Source organism: Oryzias latipes, chromosome 7, assembly GCF_002234675.1.
Source record: "Oryzias latipes chromosome 7, ASM223467v1".
NCBI lineage: Eukaryota > Metazoa > Chordata > Actinopteri > Beloniformes > Adrianichthyidae > Oryzias > Oryzias latipes.
The window spans coordinates 29,763,121-29,787,293 of record NC_019865.2 but is presented as its reverse complement, the minus strand read 5'-3'; the positions used below and the strand labels follow the sequence as shown (position 1 = coordinate 29,787,293).

Here is a 24,173-nt window from a genome sequence, read left to right as displayed (position 1 = left end):
CAATATTTCTCTAAAAAAGATCGATGAAACAGCAAGGACACAAAAGGTACGCCTTGAATTAGTGATGTAAAGCAGCAGATCCTGTTCTCATGAATGTACAATTTTCTTCTTACATTCCCAATGGTCTGGTGTTTTGTATTTGTCAAACATGTGTTTTGGGACAGACAGGGTCCAGGTCAGTATGATGTCATAGCGTACTCCGTCATGCTTCACTTGCAGCAGAACTGTACTGTTCTTGGGTCCAGGTAAAGATACTGGGCCGCACCACTGCAAGCAGGCCAGGTGTACCGGGCCAGAACGAGAGCCATCACAGCAAACAAACCAAACATACGTTTGGGTCAAATGCCTTCTGAAGGAAGGAAGGAAGAGCCCTAAAAAGCTGTTCCATTCAGAGGACCTACACGTGTCAAAACTGTTTCAGATGTATTTAAAGGTCAAATTCATGTTCACCATAGAAATGCTTGAAATAAGAATCTCTCAGAAGAATGTTTTTCAGCATGTTTTTTTTTATATAGGACTGATTTATTGAATCGATGAGATCCAAATCAAATGTGATTTTGTGGTAAAAGTTAGGATAAAGGATAAAGATTGCAACTGAAGACCCAGCTGAAGAATTAGGTTTTAGGTAACCTTCCTTAGAAGCTGCTTCCATTTCTGGTGCTGGAGAGCTGCTTGGTTCAGCAGCTCTGGATTTATTCCACCAAGGACTCACACATGTGAGGCTGCAGAGGGCTCTCCTTCATCCAGTCCAAGCTTTGCAATCAATTCTGTGACCTGAAAAATTGTATTCGGATTTCTTAGAGTGGACATCAAATTTCACACAAACAAGCAGAAAGTGGAAGAGAAAGACAGTTTGAATTATATTAATTACGCCTTAGGCCTTCTGTCGTTTATTGCTGATCTGTTACATTCATCATAAAGTATTTAGTTTGCTTGACTTTATTTCCAAATATGTGAAAAAATATTTTTCAGGGTTCTTCCAGTTAAATTATGTTGCATTCAATGTAAATTAGCGACATGAAGGGCTTAATCACTGAACTCATCCCTATTATGAAAAATATTTTAAAACCATGTAAATGTTAAGTAAAACTAAAAAAAAAATGCTACAGCAGTTAAAAAACCCATGAAAGTTTTGCTTATTAACTTTAGGACGAGCTTGTCTGCCTCCTTCAGTTGTACTTTGTGCTGAAGAACTTCCATATGATCTTAGCATGAAGCAGATGGCACCTCAGTAATAAAAAAAATCTCATTTGCACTAAATGATGACGTTGTTGTGTCACGGATGTGCTGGTCTGATCACTGTCATGTTGATGACCCAATTTCAGGCAAACTTTATTACCACACAGGGCTTCTGGTTGGGGTTTTGCTTTGTTTGAAGATTTACCTGGAAAGGTCTGCACCTGCCCATATATATTAGCTTTAAGCACACTAAAGAACAATTTTTTTATGAAATCTGTGGTATTTTTGGAGCTCCTTTTTCCTACCTGGAAGTAAGACGACTGAATCTCTTAGGCCCCGCCTTTCTCTCCTTGTCGTTGCCGCCCATTTCATGACATCATGACATCTAGAGCCGGCCTTGGCAGTGTGTTTGTGTTTCTCCCACGAAAACAAACAACATCCACACTTTTGCAAAGATGGATGTGCTTATTGTGCATGTACATCACCATTAGTGTTAGTCACCGTGTTAGTCTGGGGGCGGGGCTGGCAGTGCAGACTCTTCCTGGAAGGGGCTGTTCCCCACTTTGTGATGTCACAATGTGATGTTTTTGTGGATTGGGAGGGGCTGGTGCTCAGAGAGCAGGTTTTTATAGAAATACTCAGAAGTGTGTGAATGGATCAAAATACCACTTTTGGGGAGTTTATAGTGAGGAATAAACATTATATTACAAAAGCTCAAAAAATTGATTTTGCATGATGTAGACCCTTTAAAGAAAGATATGTGTTCATAAAAAGGGTCAGAGATCAAAAGTGTCTTCTGTTAAAATAATAATACATTTCTGTGATGTAATAAAACCTGACATAAGGTGACACTTTCAATTATTAGTAGTGTTCTGTTTTCACAACAGAATAATCATCAACTGAAACCATGCTTTAAAATACACAACTGAAAATGATTTTCCAGAGAAACGTTTGGCTAGGAGAAATCTAATTTGATTTTGGATATTACCGGCCGACGTGGCTATAAACCAAAAAGGGTCATTTGGAGCCCTGCCTATACATATTTCTTTCTCGGCGCACGCCATGTTTTTGTGCTTTGCTGTTATAACTCTTCAGCCTTCTATGAACTACTCGAGCTTTTTACCAAGCAGTCATGACACGACTCGTCTCTCTGGGTTTGGCTGCACTGAAGGTCAGCAGCAGCTTATCGATCTCAGCCGGCGGTCCGGTGCTGCGTTCAGCTTTTTATAGCTTGACAGACGGACAGGACTCCAGCTCACCGAAGCCAAAAAACCTCTCTACATCTGCCAGTCTGAATGCTTTCTGTTTGTGTCCACGTCACAGTCTGACTCCCCAAAATGATTGTCTCGCTGTTTCCAAAAGCTGAGCATCATCCCTCCCCCCCTTAAGGACTCACAATCACGTTTGTGCTTCAGTTCTGTCAGAAGTCAATAATCTGCAGTGCAGCTTCTCAGCCTGAAACCTGTAAGTGTGTGTGTGTGTGAGCTCAGTGTGTGTGTGTGAGAGCTCAGTGTGTGTATTTGTGAGAGCTCAGTGTGTGTGTGGGTGTGCGTTCACTCCCCCTCATGTCAGCCCTTAGGCTCTTTATGCCATGCTCTGTGACTGACGTCTCGTCAGATTCATTCTGTTGCCCTTAAATGTTCTCACTGTTATGTGAGGGTTCACATACTTCACAGCTGCAAAATTCAGTGCCCTGGAAATTTCCCAGAAGTCTCTGCAAAAAAGTAGTGAATCTGGACCCAACAGGTGAACTGCTGCAAACATACGGGTTTAGTAGGACATTACACGATTCACGTGCAGGTCTTCTATTCTTCTTTTACTGCTACGGTAACACATTTCCCAGGTGTGGGATCAATAAAGTATTTCTGATTCTGCTGTTCTAAATTTTTAGTCTGCTCAGTTTTTAATTGTTAATTTTATTTTTCATCTCTCTTTTGATTGTAAAGCACTTTGGCGCTCTGATGGTGTAAAGTTCTGAATAAATATTCATTCATTCATTCATTCATTCATTCATTCATTCATTCATTCATTCATTCATTCATTCATTCATTCATTCATTCATTCATTCATTCATTCATTCATTCATTCAGAGAAAATGGTCTAATTTCTCTGAAGATGATTTCTCATTCCTTTTTTTAACAGAAATGTGGGGGTCTTATCTCAGGTTTTCTCTCAGTGAATTTAGAAACAATGTTTTTTTCAGGATGTCTGCTCAGCAAAGAAAAAGTTGAACCTGTGAATGTGCAGCAGATAATCTAGCGGCAGTGGATTACAGGAGACTTGGTGAATTCAGCTCCTCTTTGGGGCTTGACAGCAAACGCACCGTCCTTGTATTTGTGTGGAGGCAGGAAACTAACGAGCTTCTAATTATCTTTCGTTGTTGTCTCAGAGATACATTTCTTCTTGATTGTTAGGTTCACGTGACGGTCTGCGGTCGCATGCAGGCGGCAGCAGGCGGACGGGTTGGGGGGGATGTGTTGTAATGATGTCAGGACTGCTGAAGATAATGGCCCCGTTTCCATGGAATCCAACAAACATGATGCTCATAAATGAAGGAGGAGAACCGGACCTCTTTCCCGTAATGGCTGCAGAACAGAAACATCTGAGAGTCCATAGTAGTGGAGTCGTGGAGATAGTAGTGGAATAGCTGGGGATGTGTGAAACATAAGGACACAGGTTGAAGGTGAAGTGAGAAAGACGAGGATGGAGACCTGATGATGGGATGGGGGAAGGGAGTCAGGAAGGAGGAGAGATAAATGAGGAGGTGAGGGGGGTGTGGAAGAGTGGTGGTGGGGGAGTCGGTTGGAGGATGCCAATATGAAAGCCAGTGAGGCTCGAGGGTCCAGCTCTGCTTGAAAACAAAGGAACTGAGCAGAACAAGAAGCACCAACCCCCATCAAGCCCCCGACACACGCGTGTGCGATCTCCCTCCTGAAATCCCAGGCTGCCCACTGAAGACGTGTCGGCCTTTGGAATGAACGCTCTCCGGTAAGACACCAACGACATTACGGCACGAGAAGACATGAGGCGAGTGTCTTTCCCTGCAAACTCAGAGACACACTGCAGCACTGACCCTGGTTCACGCATCATCAATTCAACACATGCCCAGAAGCTTTAGTGGGGGAAAACCTGGACTCATTGATTTTATCTTGACCAAAACATCGTGTTTTGATGTCCTGTGGATCAAACAGAAATGTAAAGCAAAGAACACGTTTCCAGTGATGGAAACTGGTGAAGTTGGTTGAGGCTCTTTGAAGTTCAAACGGGGTCTTGTTGGGTCACAGCAGAGGTCTCCAGGTCTGACCCCAGCCTTGCTCACCCCTACATCAATTCAAAAGAAGACTGTTATTTAGCTCTTGAAGTTGTCTCTTACTTTCTTTAATTGTGGAATGAACAATTTAAAGTTAAAAGTCCCTCTGTCTGTCACACACCTAGGTGTGCGAAATCTGTTCTCCGCATTTGACCCCTCCCCCTGGGGGAGGGGTGAGCTGCAGACACAGCCGCGCTCGGGAACCATTTGGTGGCTTAACCCCCCCAATCCAACCCCTTAATGCTGAGTGTCAAGCAGGGAGGCATTGGGTCCCATTTTTAAAGTCTCGGCCTGGGTTTGAACCCACGAACTTCCAGTTACAGGGCGGACACTAAGCACAAGGCCACTGAGCTGGTTAATGGCACAACAATCACCTGTCAGTAACACAATAAACAAGCAACAGAGGAGGAACGGCAAACATTGCAGCAGCCGTTGACTTTCAAATTCTAAAAGGACGTTGATGGCAAGTTTGTTTGTTTTCATGACGGCGTTAAACATGTGGAGGGGCATGCAAAGGTACTGAGGGATTTGCTGCTACGCAACGGAGAGGAAAAACTATGAAGACCCGCTCCAATGAAAATGCTGTTTTTAACATGTCACATCATTTTTCTGATGATGGAGGACACACGTGAAGAAATTTTAGCTCAAAATTGCATTGCTGGGTGTTTTTTTAAATTAAAATTGTGATGGAGCAGACAAAAAAATGCTGTTTTAAAAAGATCGTATTTGTAAGGTAGAAAATACGCTGTGTGGGGCCATCAGCTGCCTGCTCTGCTTCATTCTGATGCATCCACCTGCAGACAAATAGATCCAGGAACCTCTTTGTTTTCCTCGTCTGAGCTGGAATCCGGATCAGAACTGTACAGCAGGATAGATCTGATATTGCTGCTATTTTTGTTGCACAATGTTAGGTTGGGGTTGTGAAGGGCTGTAAGATAACAGGAGTGATGGTAAACAAAAGGATTACGGGAAAGGGGCGAGCTTACTCTGTGTCAACAGTCCTGCCCACAACTCGGGAGTGGATTTGTGGATTTGAACTCCTGCTGCTCTGCAGAAACTATGTTTGTTCTAGAAGACACAAGTTTTGATCTTGGCCAAAAAGAAGCATAATTATAATTCAAATACCACGGATAATGCTATGACAATGAGTCAAAAGATGATCAAAGAGAAACTTTAAGGACTGCATAGATCAAGCTTTGTGACCTGGTCTCACCACATCTGTAGGCTGGAGCCAAGCTTTGCAGCTTACAGTCATAGCGGCACTAAATGCAGGAACCTGCTGCAAGAATCTGCTATGGTTAATGAACAACTGAGCCAAACTGAGGCTCCAGGCCGACACTTCAAACAGACATTTATTGGGGTTGTCAAAAACCGAAGGTTGGAAACGAGCTGGGCGACTGTCCACAGACAAAACCTATAAACACACTTCAACTCGAAACCAAACTCAAATGTCAGAAATCCTTTAAACATTTGAACCCCTGAATGTCATCAAAGGATCATTTTCTTTATGAGCACGCCCTATGGCTTAACAATTCAAACTGAGCATATCCCTTGTGCTATCTTGTGGGGTCCAGATGACCCCACTCGCAAGGTTAACTGTGTCATTCAGACCCACTAGACAGTGCTCTGAACCTTTTTTCTTCAATGATTTGTGATCTTCACTGGTGTCCATGGATTACATGAAATCTTTCCACCTTTATCCACCTTTGTCATGGTAGACAGAACATGTCAATGTAAGGGTGGGGTCATCTGGACCCTATAAGATAACACAAGGGATATCTTAACATCCATTAGGTCAATGTATAATCTCTATCAGAAGGTGAAGTATTTCCTGAACACTTCTAACATGTCTGGTATTTTTTGCCTGGTCTTCTTAAATGAACCAGGAATATAGCACTTCTTAAAAATCCCAATAGAAAAAAGACCAGATAATAATTTTAGTAAAAGGCAACCTTTAGATGAAGGTTGTGGCTTACTGTGTCTTCTATGAAGCTGTAGAACATTGTTAGAGGAGTAACTGTGCTGTGGCTGATTGAGAAAAGCTGAACAAAATGAGAACATTTAGGAGGAAAAAATGGTTTAAAAGAAGATGAATGTACTCCTATCATTTGTTACTAAATATTAAAAAAAAATTTCTTCAGATACCACACAGTGAAATATTAGATTTATTGCATATATTTCACTAATCCATTCAGGTACAGCTTGACCTGACTGAACCTGATTTTAATTGTAATAGAGGGTCAAATTCTGGGCCGTTTACGTTGGTAAAGGGGTTAAACATTTCTACTGTTTTCCCCTCAAATCTGCTGCTCAACTGTACTGAATTAAAGGTCTGTCGTCCTATTGAGGGCAGGATAAATGAGAGGAGCAGACACTTTCATCTGAAGTGTACAATAAAGAGAGGCTATAAGGCAGGGGTCGGGAACCTATGGCTCGCGAGCCATATATGGCTCTTTTGATGGTCACATGTGGCTCGCAGACAAATGTTTAATTATACTTTTCTTTTTTTTTTCATTGGACCAGTCCTTGTCGGGCGCGATGCGATGTCAGAGGCGCGCAGTAGTAGCGCTGCTTGGAGAACAAAATCTACGCCAGCACTATCAGTTACTATTATCTATTATTTCACAGAGTTTGTACCAGCCGGAAACCTGTGAATTGCCGTGCCTAAAACTGCGCGCTCCCGTCTCTGAGAAAGAGCGCGCAGATGCGGGGACGGGATGTGTGAGGGAGAAAGCAGAGGGTGGGGCTGAGGTGTTGTGGGGACAGGCAGCAGGTGAATCGCGCAGGGATTGTAAAAACGTAAAACCCGCTTCCCGTCACTCACTGTGGCGTGTGAGTGTGTGTTTGGCTCCCCGTCTGCATGTGAGCAGTCTGTCTCACATCTAAAGAACATTCAGACCTACGATGACGTTTAAAGTCTCAACGCCTGAACGAAGCAGAAACTCACCACGTATCAACCAGACTAGACCATCAGCAAAACTACCACGCAGCACCAGAAGTCACATTCATGCTAAGTAATAATCATCATTTATTAGCAACAGCATAAAGGCCCGTACACACCGGGACGAATATTCGCCAGGCGTTATTCGCCAGCGTTTTTCGCCACGTTTTTTGTGTTCACACCCAGGCGATTTTCGCTGACGATGAGTGGAGTGAACATGCAATTTCATTCCCTGACATTAGATGGCGCTTAATGTAAAACAGAAATACTCCTGTACACAAGGTGGCGCTGCGCAACTTTACGCTTCTTAAAGTCGCTTTTCCCTCAGAAGAAGAGAGCAAGTATTTACACGCTTGTCAGAATCAAACAAAGAAAACATGAATATTTCAAGCACCAGTAGCTCCAACTGCTGCTTGGTTCGGGGATATTTTAGAATGTCCGTCATTATTGCTTCGCGGCTGTGTAGACGCTACTTGGCGTCTATCTTCTTCGCTGGTATGTGTGCTCAGCAAGGCAGTTTTGTGTTTGAGCGCCCCCAAGTTGTGTTTTACTGTAACTTCAGAAGCTCCAGACACGTGAGCAAAAGCGCCGTTCTCATTGGTCGAGTAGATTTCGACGCGACGCGTCGAAAAAAAAAAACGAACCCGAGGCGTTTTTTTTTTTTGACGCTTTAACGCCTGGCGTTTTTTCGCGTCGGTGTGCACACTCTCGTTGGTGCCCTTTGTTTAGTCACGAGGCGTTAAACGTCGGCGAAAATCGCCGGCGAAATTCGTCCCGGTGTGAACAGGCCTTAACAATGTTATTAAAAAGAATCCACAGACTTATTGTACTTTAAAAATGTTGAAATTAAATCAAATGCACACATTCATTTGTATATTTAGTTTTAAACATATTGTTGCGGACTGAGTTTAACTTGGCTGTTGGGCCGCATTAAAAGTTCTGGAGTTCATTGAACGCATCAAGCAGAGATCTGATTGGCCCTCAGTTCTGTTGCTCAGCCTGTTGTTAGGTAGTTTGGACCAATGGGGTTCAGCTATGGGCCGAATAAGGGAAATGGGAGGGCTGACGCGGCAGTGAGCGAATATAAAGTTGGTAGAAGCGCTCTCTCTCGTCTCGGCGGGAGAGATTCAGGAGTTGCTGAATTAATTGTACGGCGTTTGTTGCGGTCTGCAGTAACCAGAATAAAGAACCTTAAAAGAGGTTAAGTCTCCATGCCTCAGTGTGGGAAAGGGACACTTCATTATTGTATGGCTCTTTGGAAATTACATTTAAAAATATGTAGCGTTTATGGCTCTATTGGCCAAAAAGGTTCCCGACCCCTGCTATAAGGTCAGCTCCAAGCTCACTAAGGTTCTTTTGTTCAGAAAGAGCATGGATGACAAACAAGGGGCAGCTTCTAGAGGCAGATTTACAAATGGGAACCAAAAAGCTCTCAACAGCCTCCAAAATCTTAAGACAAGACGAGTAAACGACAGATCAGGACACCTCCCTGTCAGATTGTGGCATCTGTTGTTGTTGAAGGCAAACTGGCCTTCAAGGGGACAAACTAACCAACTCCTGTTTGATCAAGTCCCTGAATTAGCTTTTGTTGACGAGCCACAAAACTTTTATCAGAAACTTTTCTAAGCAGGTGAGACTGAACTGAACTGAGAACAGAGACGTGACCCATAGAATCAGAATCTTTTATTGTCATGCAGTGCACAACAAAATCGTTTTCCTCCTGCTCTTTTCAATCAATAAGACTGCACAGTAAAAATGACTATTGCCTTGACGATATCTGTGTTTCTGTTGCGAAACATGGAGGAGGTTTTATCATGGTGCTGGGTTGCTTTTCTGCACCTGTACCTGTTGACGCTGTGCAATGGCTCAAAGTCTGTCAAAGAGGTCTGGAGTTGAATGTGCTGCTGGGAGTCCCAAAGCTTGGTCTTAGAGTCACCAGTCTTTCCAAGCGATAATGGAAACAGAGGCTGGGAGCTGAACATGGTTCTATTCTAGAAACTGAGACCGAATGTGAAGCATCAGTGGGAGGAGCTTCAGCATTAAGTTTTCTCATGTGTTGACAGGCGCAGAAATTCTTTGATAGCAGTTATTATCATTCTGGCACTCTGTTGTCTTTGAAATCATTTATTTTGGAGGACAGAGCAAACGGCGGGTCTGATTTCCATTATTTTCTGGATTGATTGTTAGGTAGGTCAGTTTTAGGATACCTCTCTGACACATTCATGGGTTTGTCCATCACTGACATATGAGTTCCCATTTTTTTAAGTCTGTAAATGAAACCCCATCCCCTCTATGAGTTCTGCTTCATCATGAAGCCCCCTTTTGGTTTGTATTACAGGCATCAAAGGATGTTTCTGGAATGGGCCAACGGAACAAAAGCCTTGAGTTGTGCTGAAAGAATTGGAAAGTTTTGTCATAAAACAATGAGACTGTTCTGCTTTTCACCATCCTCAACCTGTGAAACAAGTTTATAATGTAACACAGAGGGAGCAGGAATGACCTGTTTGATCAAATATTGCACAAGTCAAAGTTTCAGGGCAAAGGCTTTTATTTCATCTTACATTTACTTTGTTTCAACTGTTGGGACATCCTTTATAAATAACTATCTTCAATCCTCTGCTTTAACTTTTGAACAGCACCAGAGCTGTGCTAACAGCAGGGGATGCAACATGCAGCCCGGCAGGGGCTCTGCCAGACACCCTCTCTGACAGCAAGTCAAGCCCTTTTTTGGCCAAAATGAAGCATATTTCACTGTCAGGGGGGCTTTGAACTGGGACTGTACTGCTGGTCACGTAGCGGCTCAGTTTGACCTGCCTTCAATGGACAGGCCTTTTCCACGTAAAGCCCAAAAATGGTCTTATTGCAAGGCGACGCATAAATTTACGAGTCTTTAATGCAGAAAGATGCACGTTTACAAACGGTGTCCGCTTGATTGCACGTCGCAGAGGGGGGCATGAACATAGTTTGAGGGCTGTTGAACACTGCGCATATACAAGCGTGTGTGAGCTACTGAAAGGGTCTATATCCTGCCAATCTTAAGCCTTTCAGAGTAAACTATGTCCAAATATATGATCATGTATTAACCTTTGCCAGATGAAAAAATGATTTTTAATCAATTGTTAGTTATTTTTGCAGCTCAGAAGTAAGACGCCTCGATCTCTGAAGCACCGCCCTTCTCTCCTTGTGGGTGCCGCCCATTTCATGACGTCATCCTAGAGCCGGCCTAACTACGGCTTTGTTTTCGTGAAACACAGACGCTGCTATTGTCGGCTTTAGGATGATGTCATGAATTAGGCCACACCCACATGGAGCGAAAGCTTGTGCCTCAGAGACTTCTGGGTAAGAAATGAGCGGAAAGAAACTCCTATTTCAAAAAATGTGTTCTTTAGTGTTCCAAAGGTAATTTGTCATTATAAACACAGATATAGTTTCTCTGAACGGCTTAGGATAGCATGATAGAGACCTTCAAGATTCAAGTTCTTTTCTGACCCACTGATTGTTGATCTTAAACATTTTTCAATGATTTTTTAGAGAGTGAACTTTGACTTCCAGGACATTCACTAAAAGTCAGCTGCATATAGCCAGGGATTCCATATTTTCCTCCAAACTGCCAGCCAGAAAAGCAGGATCCTATTTTTCCATTTTAAGTGATTAGTGCCAGGTGTTTATCAATCGGCCTCAGCTTTTGAGCTCTTGTGAATGTGCTGTTGCCAGTTTGAATGAAGAAGACGAGACACCTAAAAAAAACAGCCAATAAAAGCAAAAGATCACAGTGTTGCCCATGACACATGATGTTTAACATTTATGTCCATCCGTCTGTCTGTCCGTACGTCCGTCCAACAATCCATCCATCTCCTCCCCAGAGAGGCGTCCGGATGCCCGAACCCCCTCGGCTGGCTCCTCTGTGGAGGAGCAGTGGCTCTCCTGTGATCTCTCCGGGTGACTGAGCTTGTCATTTCTCATTTCGGCTGGTTGTTTTCGGGCTCTTGGAGACTGAATCGTTTGAACTTTTCTGGAAGAGCCGTCACTGCCACACCTGCACATCTTATAGTAAATCCAAGATATTATTTATTATTATTATTATTTATAACTATATATTATATAGTTATTTTGTGTTTCCTTGGTTATTGTAGGGCTTACATTCTAAAAATAACATGCAACAGGTGAAATCCACAAAGTAGGATTACAGCTGTTTTAAGACAGTAAAACTCTTCACTACACACTTTATCCACTTCTCTCAGATTGACATTTTTACACTTTTTTCTCTTGTTTAAACTCTCAAAGTTCAAAAAAACATCCAGGATTATAGAATGAAAAACAAAGATCTGATCGCCATCAAAGATAAATGTAACTCTGGCAAACTGAACACTTTCTGTGCAGGAGACACGGTACAGATGAGACTGACTAAATGCCTGCTGTCTTTGAAAGTTCTCATAGGGGACAATTGTTCTTACATCACTCTATACGAATGAATTGGTCAGCAATTTCAAATTCTTGCAATTCCTTGTCATTTTTCTAAACTCTTGTGCGTTTTATAAACCATTTCAGTTTGACAACTTAGCGCCCACTCACTGTTTAAATCTCAGAGCTTGAAGTTGTTCCTGTCGGGTCTTACCTGCTTCAGAAGAACACCGGAGCCATGGGGGTCCGAGGGGAGTTTGGACAGCCTTTTAGCCTCCTCCCATCAGCCTGGTTCTTCTACAGACAGCTTTCTCAGGTCCAGCATAAACCTTGTGGTCCTGGATCACTGAGAGGAGAGCAGGAGGTTACAGCACAAAGATCTCCTGCTGCGTGAAAAAAGGGGGCTGAAGGCAGACACGAGGAGTGAAGGGAAATGCTGCCTCATAGGATCAGCTGTCACAGTTAATGCATATGCCTGGCTGCAAGAAGCAGCAGCTTCTTAACATGCTGAGCCGATTGAGCAGATACAGTCTCTACTTTCCCAGCCGGCTGCATGGTTTTGAACCTGCAGCCTCCTCCGCGGCCACTGCACCTCTTCTGGAGCTCTTCTCAGCTGCTGATTGCTCTCTGAGCTGCTCTGTACTCGTTTCATCAGAATATCTGCAACAGGCCTTTGTTATTCTGCTCTTTGTGTCTGTGGTGTAGAGCTGGAAGGTGCCGTCTATGAACAGTTTCAAAGCATGGATCATCAGACTGGTTGTAGATTTGCTGGAACAAAGTGTTTAGGATGAGAGGTTGGGTTTGTCATGTTCACAACAGTTCCTACAAGATCCAGGGCTTCTGAGGTGCAGAAGCAGTTTTGTTGTATTTCTTTCAATTCTGACCTTTCCTGGAGTGGATGTTGCAGGATTTAGGTACAAGGATGAAGGTACCTGACATCAGCAGCTTCATCATCATCATTAGAGAAAGCCTTGAAAGGATTATGGAGTTATTAAATACCAGCTCAGAATTCTGAAACAGTTCAAGAAAGTAAGAAGTTAAACAAAGCAGATCAGGTTCTGTTCATAGACCAGTTCCTCAAGAGGCTTTTCAAACACGCCCCTCCCTGTCGTACCAGGGGCACATACCTGCATGTAACCCTCGAGAGTAAACGTGATCACTTTGAAGGACTCCCAATGAAGCTAAAGTTCAGAAGATGGATGTAAAGCAGTTGATTCCACTTGAAGCGAATGAGATGAAAGCTTTTCCAGCGACTCTGTGAACTGGATTTTGAATGGATGGGATGCTCCTGTCGCTGTGTGCACGGCTGCTTCTCCTCACGCTGGCTGCATGCCTGGCTGCAGTGGGGAAGCTCATTCATCGTGACGAGTTAAGGGAAACCCCTGCTCCGAGAACCCCACCAAACAGACAGATATAGGTCATCGCTGTCATCCAGCACTGTAGCACAAATGCTCAAAAAAACTGTTCCTTCCCCCTGTGGAAAAAACAAATACTATTGACTCCTTCAGAAGGCTTCAACACTTTAATTGACTAAATCTTTTATTCTATGTAAATTAAAAGGGCTACAGTTTCTTGTTGTTCTTATTGTTCTTCTCAGTGTATAGATGTATAAATGTTTACAGAAAAGGCTTGACAGCTTAGTTGTGTGGGACTGGCATGCGTGGTGTGCATTGAGCTTAATCCAGTGTGGGTCCATGGGCAAAACTTGTGCAATTCCCTAGAACTATGTAGCCTCAAGGGGGCCTAAGTCTGGGTCTCCCTGTGCCAGTTCCCAGCCCGGGTAAAATACAGGGCTGGTGCCAGGAAGAGCATGTGTGTCAGAAAAGGGCATCTGGCATAAAAATGTCCACCAAACCACCTGTGCGAGTCAGTGAAAGCTGTGGTGACCCCTGATGGGACACGCCGAATGGTGAACGACATTTCACAGGAAATTATAGTAAAAAAGACAGAGCAACACCAACTGACGGTCTCTATTCTGAAAAGTTTATCTTTGGTGATAAAGTAATGGGGAAAAGTGACATATTTTTGGTTCCATTTGAACACTTTTTGAACGTGCGGCCAAACAACAAAATCCAGCTTTGGACGCACTTAAAGTACATGCGGGGAAAGCAGTAATTTGCCTTCTTCTCTCCCCCCCCCCCCCCCCAGGCTTGTGAACACTGGACGGGCAGATCAGGGAGCTGGTCCAATGTGCATGTGCTACTGGGGCATCATGACATCACAACGGCTCATTAATTCAAACTGAGAATCTTTGTTGTCAAAATTTGATTGACAGCAATTTCAAAGGAGAAATAATCAGAAATGCAAAAATGACATGATTTTGATTACATTTGTTCTCCTTGTAGATGTCAAAAACTTAAAAAAACCTGATTTTTATCAGAGGGGGACTTTAAGCAAGCAGCTATTCCATGATGAGCTGGTCTAAATATAAACTCATCAGAGGAGGATGTCCTTTCCTTATCAGAGATGTTGGTGTTTATTAAAGACTAGAGGCCTTCCCTGAGACATTAAACATTTCTATGCTGATGATGCGAAGCGTTGTTTTCCTGTTAAACCTAACAAAGCAAAAGCAAAACAAGCAGTGTAGTCTTGAACTCATTAAAGTTGCACTCTGATAAAAATGGCATTTTTGGTGCTTTCAACATGTTTTTGTAGCATTTTTCTCATGATGGAGGACACATTAAGTCCAAAAATTCTCTTTAATCTCTTTATTGAAACTGTGGTAAATTAGGAGCAGATAAACAAACACTGTAGTAAAAGCTTGTAGTTGTGATGTAGAAGCTACTACAAGCCACAAGCTCCCTGCTCTGCTCCATTCTGATCATCCACCTGCAGACAAATAGATCCATGAACGTCTTTGTTTTCCTGGTCTGAGCTGGAATCTGGATCAGAACTGTACGGATGGATAGATCTGATTTTGCTTGCCTCTTTTGTTGCACTGCTAATGTTAGGTTGGGGTTGTGAGGGGCTGTAACAGATGGATTATGGGAAAGGGGCACGCCCACAACTCAGGTGAATTTCTAAAAAAATATTGCTGCTCTGCAGAAACTATGTCCTACAACGACAGTGTTAAAAAAAAGTTTTGGCTTAATACGGCATAATCATGATTAAAAGACCACTGGGAACGCTTTGGCTCTGGTGGTACCTGCAGTGTATCTGCTGTTCGCTGCTGTCCAGAAACGTCCCCCACCTCATGAAACATGTCTGGCACCTGTTACGTTTATGATTGGTCCGAGACCAACACGCCAACTCCATGATCAGTTTTCTGGTCCACAACCTTTACTGCTCAGTAGAGTGATTCCCACCTCCTGCCATCGTTTTCATTTGGATTACACACAGAGAATTCCCGCCTTACCCAGAAGGGTTCCTGAAACGGATCAACAGAACAGTTCATCCAACAACAGAAGCACAAAAGAAGTCGAGTTCTAAGAGAAAGACTCAGTGCATGTTTGTGTTTGCAGTGTAGATGCGTTTGCAGCTCACATGCAGCAGTGATCGTGCTCAGAACATTGGAATGTCGTGACTTTTGGGATAACTGCTCCTTCTTCTGTGTCAGGATGACAGCTCAGTGAGCAGTGAGGCAGAGGCAGAGATGAGCGAGCCCGCGTGGCTAGCAGCAGACTTGGGGAGAGTGACGGAGCTGAGCCCAACACGCCGCGAAGACAGGATGCGCCACAGCCCGCACAACAAGGAGGAGGACGGTAAGGAGCAGCACAACAGTTCAGCTTCAAGTGACTGCAAGAGACAGAGAATGTCTGGAAGAGTTTTCTGACCTGCTTCCTGTAAAGATGGCGCCCACACACACAGGTCTGATCATTTTAATGTTTGTAGTGCTTGGATCTGCGTGTGCTGGAGGCACACACATGCTGGAGGGCCCTTCTGGTTTAATTAGACTGAAAGGTTTCATTTGGAAGTTTGGGTCTGACTTACTGTTTGAGAGTCTGGGTTGCATAAAACCTGACGTCTGATCTGCATGCACCTTACAGAAGCAGCGCTGCGGTTACTTGTGAGTCCTGAATGAACTGGATGACTAATACTTTGTGATGCACATAAAACCAGACCTGCAGTGGAATGGACTATTCCTGACCGGAGACCCCTGGAAGAGCTGGTGTGGTTTGTTTGTTGCAGGTCCGCTGAAAGAAAAGGTCTTGGAAAAGTTCCACAGATGACCCACGGGCAGCACAAAGCAACCTGGGCTTCCATTTCACCAAAGCAGAGCCACAGACTGATGGCCTTTAACACACATTGATGCAGATGGAAGCCCAACCAGCAACAGAACATCTGAAACCTGACATCTGTGCTGAAACATCATTTTTGGGTTGCTACTGATAAATGTTGGGTTGTTTTGACCTACAGGCCATAAAAGGCTTTTTTTTGTTGAATGATTCTATAAAAACCAAAAGTTTCTTTTTGAAATGACTGGCAAAATATGGAACCTCTTCAAAATGTTCTAATCTTTGCAGATGTATGAGTTGTTCAGCTCAGTCGTCGACAGGCAGCTAAGCTACAGGGTTTTTATTCACTACGGCAGGAGGAGGAGGAGGAGGAGATGTGCCTCTGCTGTACGTCTTTTTACTTTCACTCAGTTACCAGACCTCTTCATAGTCCTTTAAGGCATTTATCATTCTGCGTTTATTGTGCAGATAAGTGGTTATCTCAAAGTACTCCGTCTTTTGATGATACATCCACTCAAACATCAGTGCACTGCAGCCATACAGACCTTGAAGAAGCCTCTGATTGCGAAAGGTCCCGTTGCTTTTGGATCCGACTTTTAGACGAAGTGTTTGTGGTCTGGACTGGCTGATCAGACCAAACCATTAGGAGGCTGCTCGCCATTAGGATGCGCTTCTGCCACGGAGGAGCCTGGTCCTGGGAAATGCAGGCTCCAATGCCTCCCAGGACATCCAGAAGCTTCAGTGAGATGTTTTTACGTGGGTTTGGTCACCTGCAGGTCTTAAGATATTTCATACTACATAATGAGAGTAGGAGCTGACTGTGTGAGTCTCTGTCAGAATCCCCTCAAAGATACAGAGGCCAAACTACATCCAGAGGTTGGATCTTTATTTTCTTTTTTTCAGAAGCCGTCCTCCTTGTGCGTTTGCATCAATTGAGCACTCAGTGTTCTGATGCAGTGGTGCTGGGATCAGGACATGGCCTGGAGTTCTTTGTGATGTTGTTTCAAACATGGATGTGTCCTGATTCTCAGACAAAGGCAGATGTATTTTTACGTCTGTACCTTATGGTTGTGCTAACAAATTGGCTCATGGTCAATATCCCACATGTTAACCTAATTTACCGATCTGAACTGAATTCATTCACACATGAATGCATGTTTGACTGCGTGTGCAGTGGTGTTCTAGTCAGCACAGTGCTGCATGCATGCATGTGTTACCGAATAGGATGGACTGAAATCTCCACATGTGGAAATTAACAATTTATGGATTTTAGCTGTTTGACCTGAGGACAGACAGGCAAGCAGACCTGCTCAGGTCCACTTTCCTCACATGTCCATCTGAGTATAGAAACAGCAGATGTTTCTGGAAACCAGCAGGTTGCTGCAGTCTTACCTGCAGGTCAGATGTGAATCACTGTGGACGTGATCTCGTGCCCTGCCTGTTGTGCTGGCGTGGGCCCTCGCAACAGAGCAGAAAATACTCTGGCAGTGCTAGCACAAAGGTCCTAGATGTTATTTTTTTATTTATAATAAAATGTATGAGCCAAACGGGCCTTAGATGCTGTGTTTGTTGACCAGAAGCTGGCTGGTCATCCCAGGTTTCCCGTGCAGCATTTTAACGATAAGTTTTTCAGTTCATTTCTGATTTTGGAAAGATCAGAGTTCCTCTTTGTTTCCCGATTTAATTGAATCATTTGTTACAAAATTTTTTGTGTGTTTGTCAGGGACACTTGTGGGGACTGACTGTGGGGGAAAAAGGGTGTAGTAAAATCACTGTACGACACCAGGACAAGAGACTTGTGAAAGCAGCCAGTCTCTTTAGCCAGAGACTCTAACCACTGCTGATGATGACTCTCCATAATGACTGTGATGGACCGACCCGACCGGAACTGTTGGGCTGAACCTTTGAATTGAATTATGTTAAGAAGAATTTTGAAGTATTCTGCAATAACCCTTGTGCTATCTTTAGATGACCCCCCCCCTTACATTGACGTGTTCTCCCTACCATGACAAAGGTGGATAAAGGTGGAAAGATTTCATGTAATCCATGGACACCATTGAAGATCACAAATCATTGAAGAAAAAAGGTTCAGCGCACTGTCTAGTGGATCTAGATGACCCAACTCCCAACGTTAAAGTGCCGAGGATAGCACAAGGGTTAAGAGAACATCTGAAGAGACATGAAAGGACTTGACACATTTTAATAGTAGTTTAATGAATTTTGCTAAAAGTCTTTATTTTTGTACTTGTACATCTTTTATCCAAACTCCTTTGGCCAATCATGAATGAAAAGTCATGTAATATTAAGTATTTCACACTTTCTTCCCACTTGCGACAGGTTGTAGCAAACACTTATACAACGTATAATAAGTAAGCATGAAGATTTTCACTTTTTCACAACTTCTCCCAATCTTGTGCAATGGGCAAGCAGCTCATTAGTGCTGTTCAAGTGTGCACTATGTGAAGCACGACTGTTAGAAATGAGGAGATTATCACAATCAGTATGACAGAATCATCCGTACGTCATAACTGTGTTGCACCCATGATGCATGACAATCGTGGGTTTCATTTTCATGACGTCTCTTAACCCTTGTGCTATCCTAGGCACTTTATCATTGGGAGTGGGGTCATCTAGACCCACTAGACAGTGCTCTGAATCTTTTTTCTTCAATGATTTGTGATCTTCACTGGTGTCCATGGATTACATGAAATCTTTCCACCTTTATCCACCTTTGTCATGGTAGGGAGAACACGTCAACGGAAGGGTGGGGTCATCTAAGATAGTATAAGGGTTAAGGTGGCCTCTCAATCTTCATGGAAACTGCAGACACACCCTCGCTCCCCTTTAATATGCAGTCGCCCCTCTCTGTGACCCTCTATGGGCCCGGACAACCCAAAACCTGCAACACCCAAATGGGTTAAATGCGTGCCACTAAGGCTTTAAATGCAGACCGGAAGCGGACAACAGCTGATAAACGATTAGTCTCATGTTCATGTTTACTAAAACCACACAGGAAAAAAACACCTTCTGCCACTTTGCACACGGCACAGCAAAGCAGGAAATATAGATGCAGCAAAGCAAATGTCATAAACTGAAGTAGAGAAATGGATACAAAACTTGAATCACTTTGCAGGTGTGTCTGCACTAGCAGGACTCAAACATTTGACTTGCAAATAATAATCAATATCTATTTTTTGGTTTAAAGGTCATGATGTTGGAGTTGTAACAGATCCTAGCAGATGCATAGATTAATGTTTTTTTACTTGTTTGACTTGTGATTGTGGGTGAAAGGGCTGCAAAGCTTCACATAGTCCTGTCTGTCTGTCTGTCTGTCAGTCAGTATGGATGTTTTAGGAGCTGGAATGTGACCTGAGATCTGATGCAGATGTTGGAGTCTTAGCAGGACCTGCAGGATCAGTAACCCTTGAATCGTTCTGAGCTCCTCACATCACATCTCTGCCGTCACTAAAGACAAAAAAGCAGCCTGCAATGAGCTGATCTGCTGGCCTGTCCTGCACGTGTACGTGCCACACACACACACACACAAACACGCACGCAAACACGCACGCACGCACACACACACTCACACACACACGTTCACGCATCCATCGATGTCTGCACAAATCTAAGAATGCACAGTCGACACACAGATGCACACACTCTCCTCAGCAGTGGGCTCAGCCTAATGCAGTCAGCCCTGCACAGAAAGTAGGCCAGAGGAAAACAAACGACAGGAACACTTTTATCCCCCTCCTCTTAACCTCGCTCCTGCTCCTCTAAGTCCTGGGGGGGTTGAGAGGTCTGGAGTACAGGCTGGATCAGGGGGATGGAGGTCAAGCTTCCAGCAGAATTAGGCAGACAACAGAGCTCTGGGTTAAATCCTAGCTCTCCCTCTGTTGCCTTAAAGTTTGAGTGGCCTCCATCAGTAATGGCTTTCCCAACCAGTACTGTCTGCAGCTGAGGTTTGCTGCTAGGGTTGTTGCTCAGCACATAACTGAGTTTGATGAAGCCACAGCACCACAGTAAAGATGGAGGAAAGCACAGAGCAGACTGGCTGCTCAAAGATGGACACAAAGCTGATGCTGAGCACAATGAGGAGTCAACAATCGACTGTATGTGAGAGGTGGACTGAGTGGGTGGGACGTCACCCATAGAAAATAGTTTACATCCAGCTCCAACGAAATGAAGTCAATTCAGTCACCATTTTTTCACGAATTGGACGCTGCAATGTTGGAGCCAGACGACAGTGATTGGTCTGAGTCGGTCTGAGTCAACATTTCAATTCAATTCAATTTTATTTTTTTAGCCCAAATTTACAACAACAGTCGTCTCGATGGGCTTCGTATCTGTAATTGAAGAAGTAAAACATAAAATTAAAAGGATCATGAAGACATAGAATTCAATAGGAAAAAACTAAATTGAACTGACTAACCTAAACTGGACATCCCTGCCCTTAGACCCTCCTCTGTAAAGAAAAACTCCTAAAAAAAACGGATTCCGGAAAAAACGAAGAAACCTCAGGGGTGTCCACATGAAGGAGGGATCCTCCCCCAGGACGGACAGGCAATTGACCAGAACTCATAGAGAAGAATTAACTTATCTAACCCTACAACTACACATTTAAAGTCCAGCAGACGAGCTTCATCCAGATGGAGTTGGGGGGACAGTCAGGGGCGTGAGTGGAGCCGGATCCACAGCCAGGTGTAGGAACAGAGCAGAGACGAGCCAGAGACAGGAACCACAGCCAGGTGTAGGAGCAGTTGTAGAGGCAAGCCAACATTTCTATGCCAACCACTCTCACCAATCAGGAGTGAGTTTGTTGGAAGTCTACACCTGACTACCACCTCAAAGCTAAATCCGTCAAACATCATGAACGTTCAACATGTGACCACCTCCTTTTACTGAGGCATCTGATTGGTCAGTTTAGAACTTGAATAACTTACACTACAGAAAAAATATGAAAAAAGAGGATTATCAAGAACTTGTTAAAAAAGGTATCAGAGCAAGAATATTTCTTCTGACAAATGGAATGACTAACAGCTGTTTATTTCTTCATAGCATAGGGATGTAGGGGGGAAAAAAACGATTCAGCGATATATGGCTTGGCGAAGCTTCAACTCTTCTTTCAGGGGTTTTGTGGAAAAGCAGCACTGCTCCAGGACCTCAGCATGCTTCCTCTTCAGCCACTCCCTGTAGCTTCAGCAAAAGTGTTTGTTATTCCATCATTTGCCGGAGTGTTTGTTAGCGTCGGTGGAGGATGCTTTCCACTGTGCAGAGTACAGCAGCTGCTTAATTATTAACTCCCCCTCAAGATTCAGATGTGCAGCTATGCAATTATGATTACAAACGCCAGCGTACACGGTGTGTTTTATCCACCGGTCGCTGGGAGAATGGGTTCAGCTGCACCTGAGTGCGGCCTGTTGGCATGTTAATACTGTGTTCATTTGTGGGTTTTTTGTTGTTCACAGTAATTAGACGGTTGTGGTGCAGCCTGCAGCTTCCTGCCCGGCCGTAATGAGGCGTGCAGCTGTGACGTGAGCGCAGCTCTGCCCTCTTCCCGCTGCCAGGTGAGGCTCTGCAGGAGCTCCAGATCACCATGAACGGCTTCTCAGAGCAGTGAAGCATGGAGATTACACTGACGGATTTAATGAGACACCATGGTGATGATGATGATGGCTTGGTTGTAATAGTGTGTAGAGGTTTTGTAGTAACTGTCATTGAGAATGCTGTGATATATTTTATCCATCCTACCAGTTATTGTCATTGGATAACAACACTGAGTACAATGTAAAAACTGCAATGCTCAGTGAATTTTTTCCCTAAAGTCAAAGGAAGTACATGGAAGTACTACGACCCACAGCAGGTCAACCCCTTACGTGTGCATGTGATTAAGGCGACGGGCATTTGATTGTGAATGCAGTCACTTATAGTTCTCAGAAACACAATAATATGCAGCGGTTCACAGAGGCAGGTTCCAATTATCAGCGTTTCCAACATGTTTTTTTCGTGCTCAGCCTATTTCTATTTTTCATTGTCTTTCTCCATCAGTGAGGGGGTGGGAGGTGTGAAAGGAGTGGGGGGTTGTGTGTAGGTACGGGGAGGGGGGCCCTATTTTAATTTTTATGCTTGTTTTATATTATTTATTTTGTTTTGTTTTAATGTAAAGCGATTTGTGTTATATTTTATGTGAAAAGTGCTTTAATAATAAAGTTTGATTTGATTAGATAAGCAAAAATCTGTTTTTGGCAAATTGCACTACACAAAATTTTAATTTGAATGATTTGATAATGTAGCGGATGGCTCACATGAGAAACCAGGGTTCGATACCCAGGGAGTGCAATGAGCCTCACAGTCTGGGTCCATGGGCCAGACCCTTTGTGTTCCAGCCGAACTATGTAGCAACAAGGGGTCCCAAGTCTGGGTCTCCCTGTGGCGGTCCTCAGCCCGGATAAAATACAGGGTTGTGTCAGGAAGGGAATCTGGTGTAAAAATGTCTGCCGGACCACCACTGTGGTGACCCCTGATGGGATGTGCTGAAAGGTGAATAACAAATTCCTAATCTGATTCTTTAAGGAAATGTGGTTTCACATCTTCAGAATTCTAACCTGCTTAGCCTTTTTTCATCTAATGTGGAGGCTTGGAGGCTTGGAGCCTTGTCAGCGACCACAGTGCAGTTTGAGGTGTGTGTGTGTGTGTGTGTGTGTGTGTGTGTGTGTGTGAGTGTGTGAGTCGAGCTTTAAGGCTTTCAACTTTTTATTGTTTTATGGTTTCAACAGTTGACTGTGTCCAAAGGTTGGCTCCATAAAATGTGTCCCAACGTGAAATTTGGACCCGCCGTTATCAGACCGCCGTCATTACTCCTGCAAAAATTACCACCAAACCCCCCCCCCACCTCACACACGGAGCAGTGTTTTACGGCAGCCAAGCAGATCGGGATATGCATGTGTGTTTATTAATATTATTTTGATTTATTTGTCCTTTTCTGTTGGGTTTTTTAGTTTTTCTACTTCCTATTGGTGCTGGGACATCATTACCCCCCCCCACACCCCCACCCCCACCACCACCATTCTGATGACCTCTGCTGTGACATGTATGGGTGGGAGGGTCATATGTGTTGTAAAACCAACGTAAACATGTACGTTCATGTCAGTGTGGAGCACAAAGTTCTTCAAATGAAACCTTCAGACAGATGCACAGAAGCTGTCTGTGTGGGAGGATGGAAATGGAAATACGGGCTTTCAAAGCACAGAGGCTGCAGCACTAAGTTCATCTACTGCTGTAAAATGCAGATCCCCCCCCCCCCCCCCACCCTCAAACTTCTTTATGGTTATCTGCATCATTCATCTCTTGCCAGTAAACTCACACATTCCTGACTGTTTGTGTTAAGATGTTGCATATCTTCATGAGGTTTCTGTGTGGGGAGGGGTAAAGGTCAGGCCGCTGCTCCGAAATTCCTCTCTGGATGTTTCTAACCAGGGAACAAACAACCACACTCATCCAGCATCTATAAAGCTTTACCCCAGGCCAGAATAAAAGTCCTATAGAATGTCTTGTTTGATGCACAGTGTACTTGGTAACCTTCACATGGTTGTCAAGGAAACATTTCCTCTACTCTCCATGGAGATTCTGCGGCCACATTTTCTTTTTCCGATTCACGCGGAGGGTTTTGGTTCTGAAAGTTGATGCAGAGACTCGTGTTTGGATAATCACGCCAGGATTCAAATGTCTCTGAATGACAGCACGCTGAATGTCCACCACACCTTTACAAGATTCTTCTGTTCTAAGTGTAGACCCTGATGGAGCCAGATTGAGTCAACATTAAGCCCCATTTTCACATGTTAATTTCAGGGAAAACATGAGAAATCTGAAATTGTGGCTCAGATGCTGGACCTCTGTGGGAGTCAGCTGTACTAAACTCCTTGAGGAGAGATTGAAGCCAAATGATGCAGACACAAATAGTGCTCCGAAAGTCCCAGCTAAGATTGTTTGTTTCTTTTTGCTCCTGCAGGAATGTGGACTGTTTCTGTGTGTGGGAGTGCAGCACAGAGCCAGGTCAAAAAGGAGAGCAGCTCCATAGTCTGGGTCTTTGTATTCTTCAAGTAGTCTGTCTATATGTTACTGTGTGAGTGGGAGGCAGGCAGTGGGGAAAGGCAGGGAGTGGCTTGCA

The 24,173-nt window shown here is 43.8% G+C and overlaps 1 protein-coding gene across 1 annotated transcript in view; it reads left to right on the top strand.

Moving 5' to 3' along the window:
- The window catches only part of LOC101169180 (nucleolar protein 4-like), a 121,727-nt gene that overhangs the window by 60,467 nt on the left and 37,087 nt on the right, over positions 1 to 24,173 (top strand). Inside the window, exon 5 of the mRNA XM_023957018.1 lies at positions 15,388 to 15,532. Within this exon, the coding sequence (XP_023812786.1) occupies positions 15,388 to 15,532 (145 nt within the window). The remainder of the gene's footprint in view (positions 1 to 15,387; positions 15,533 to 24,173) is intronic.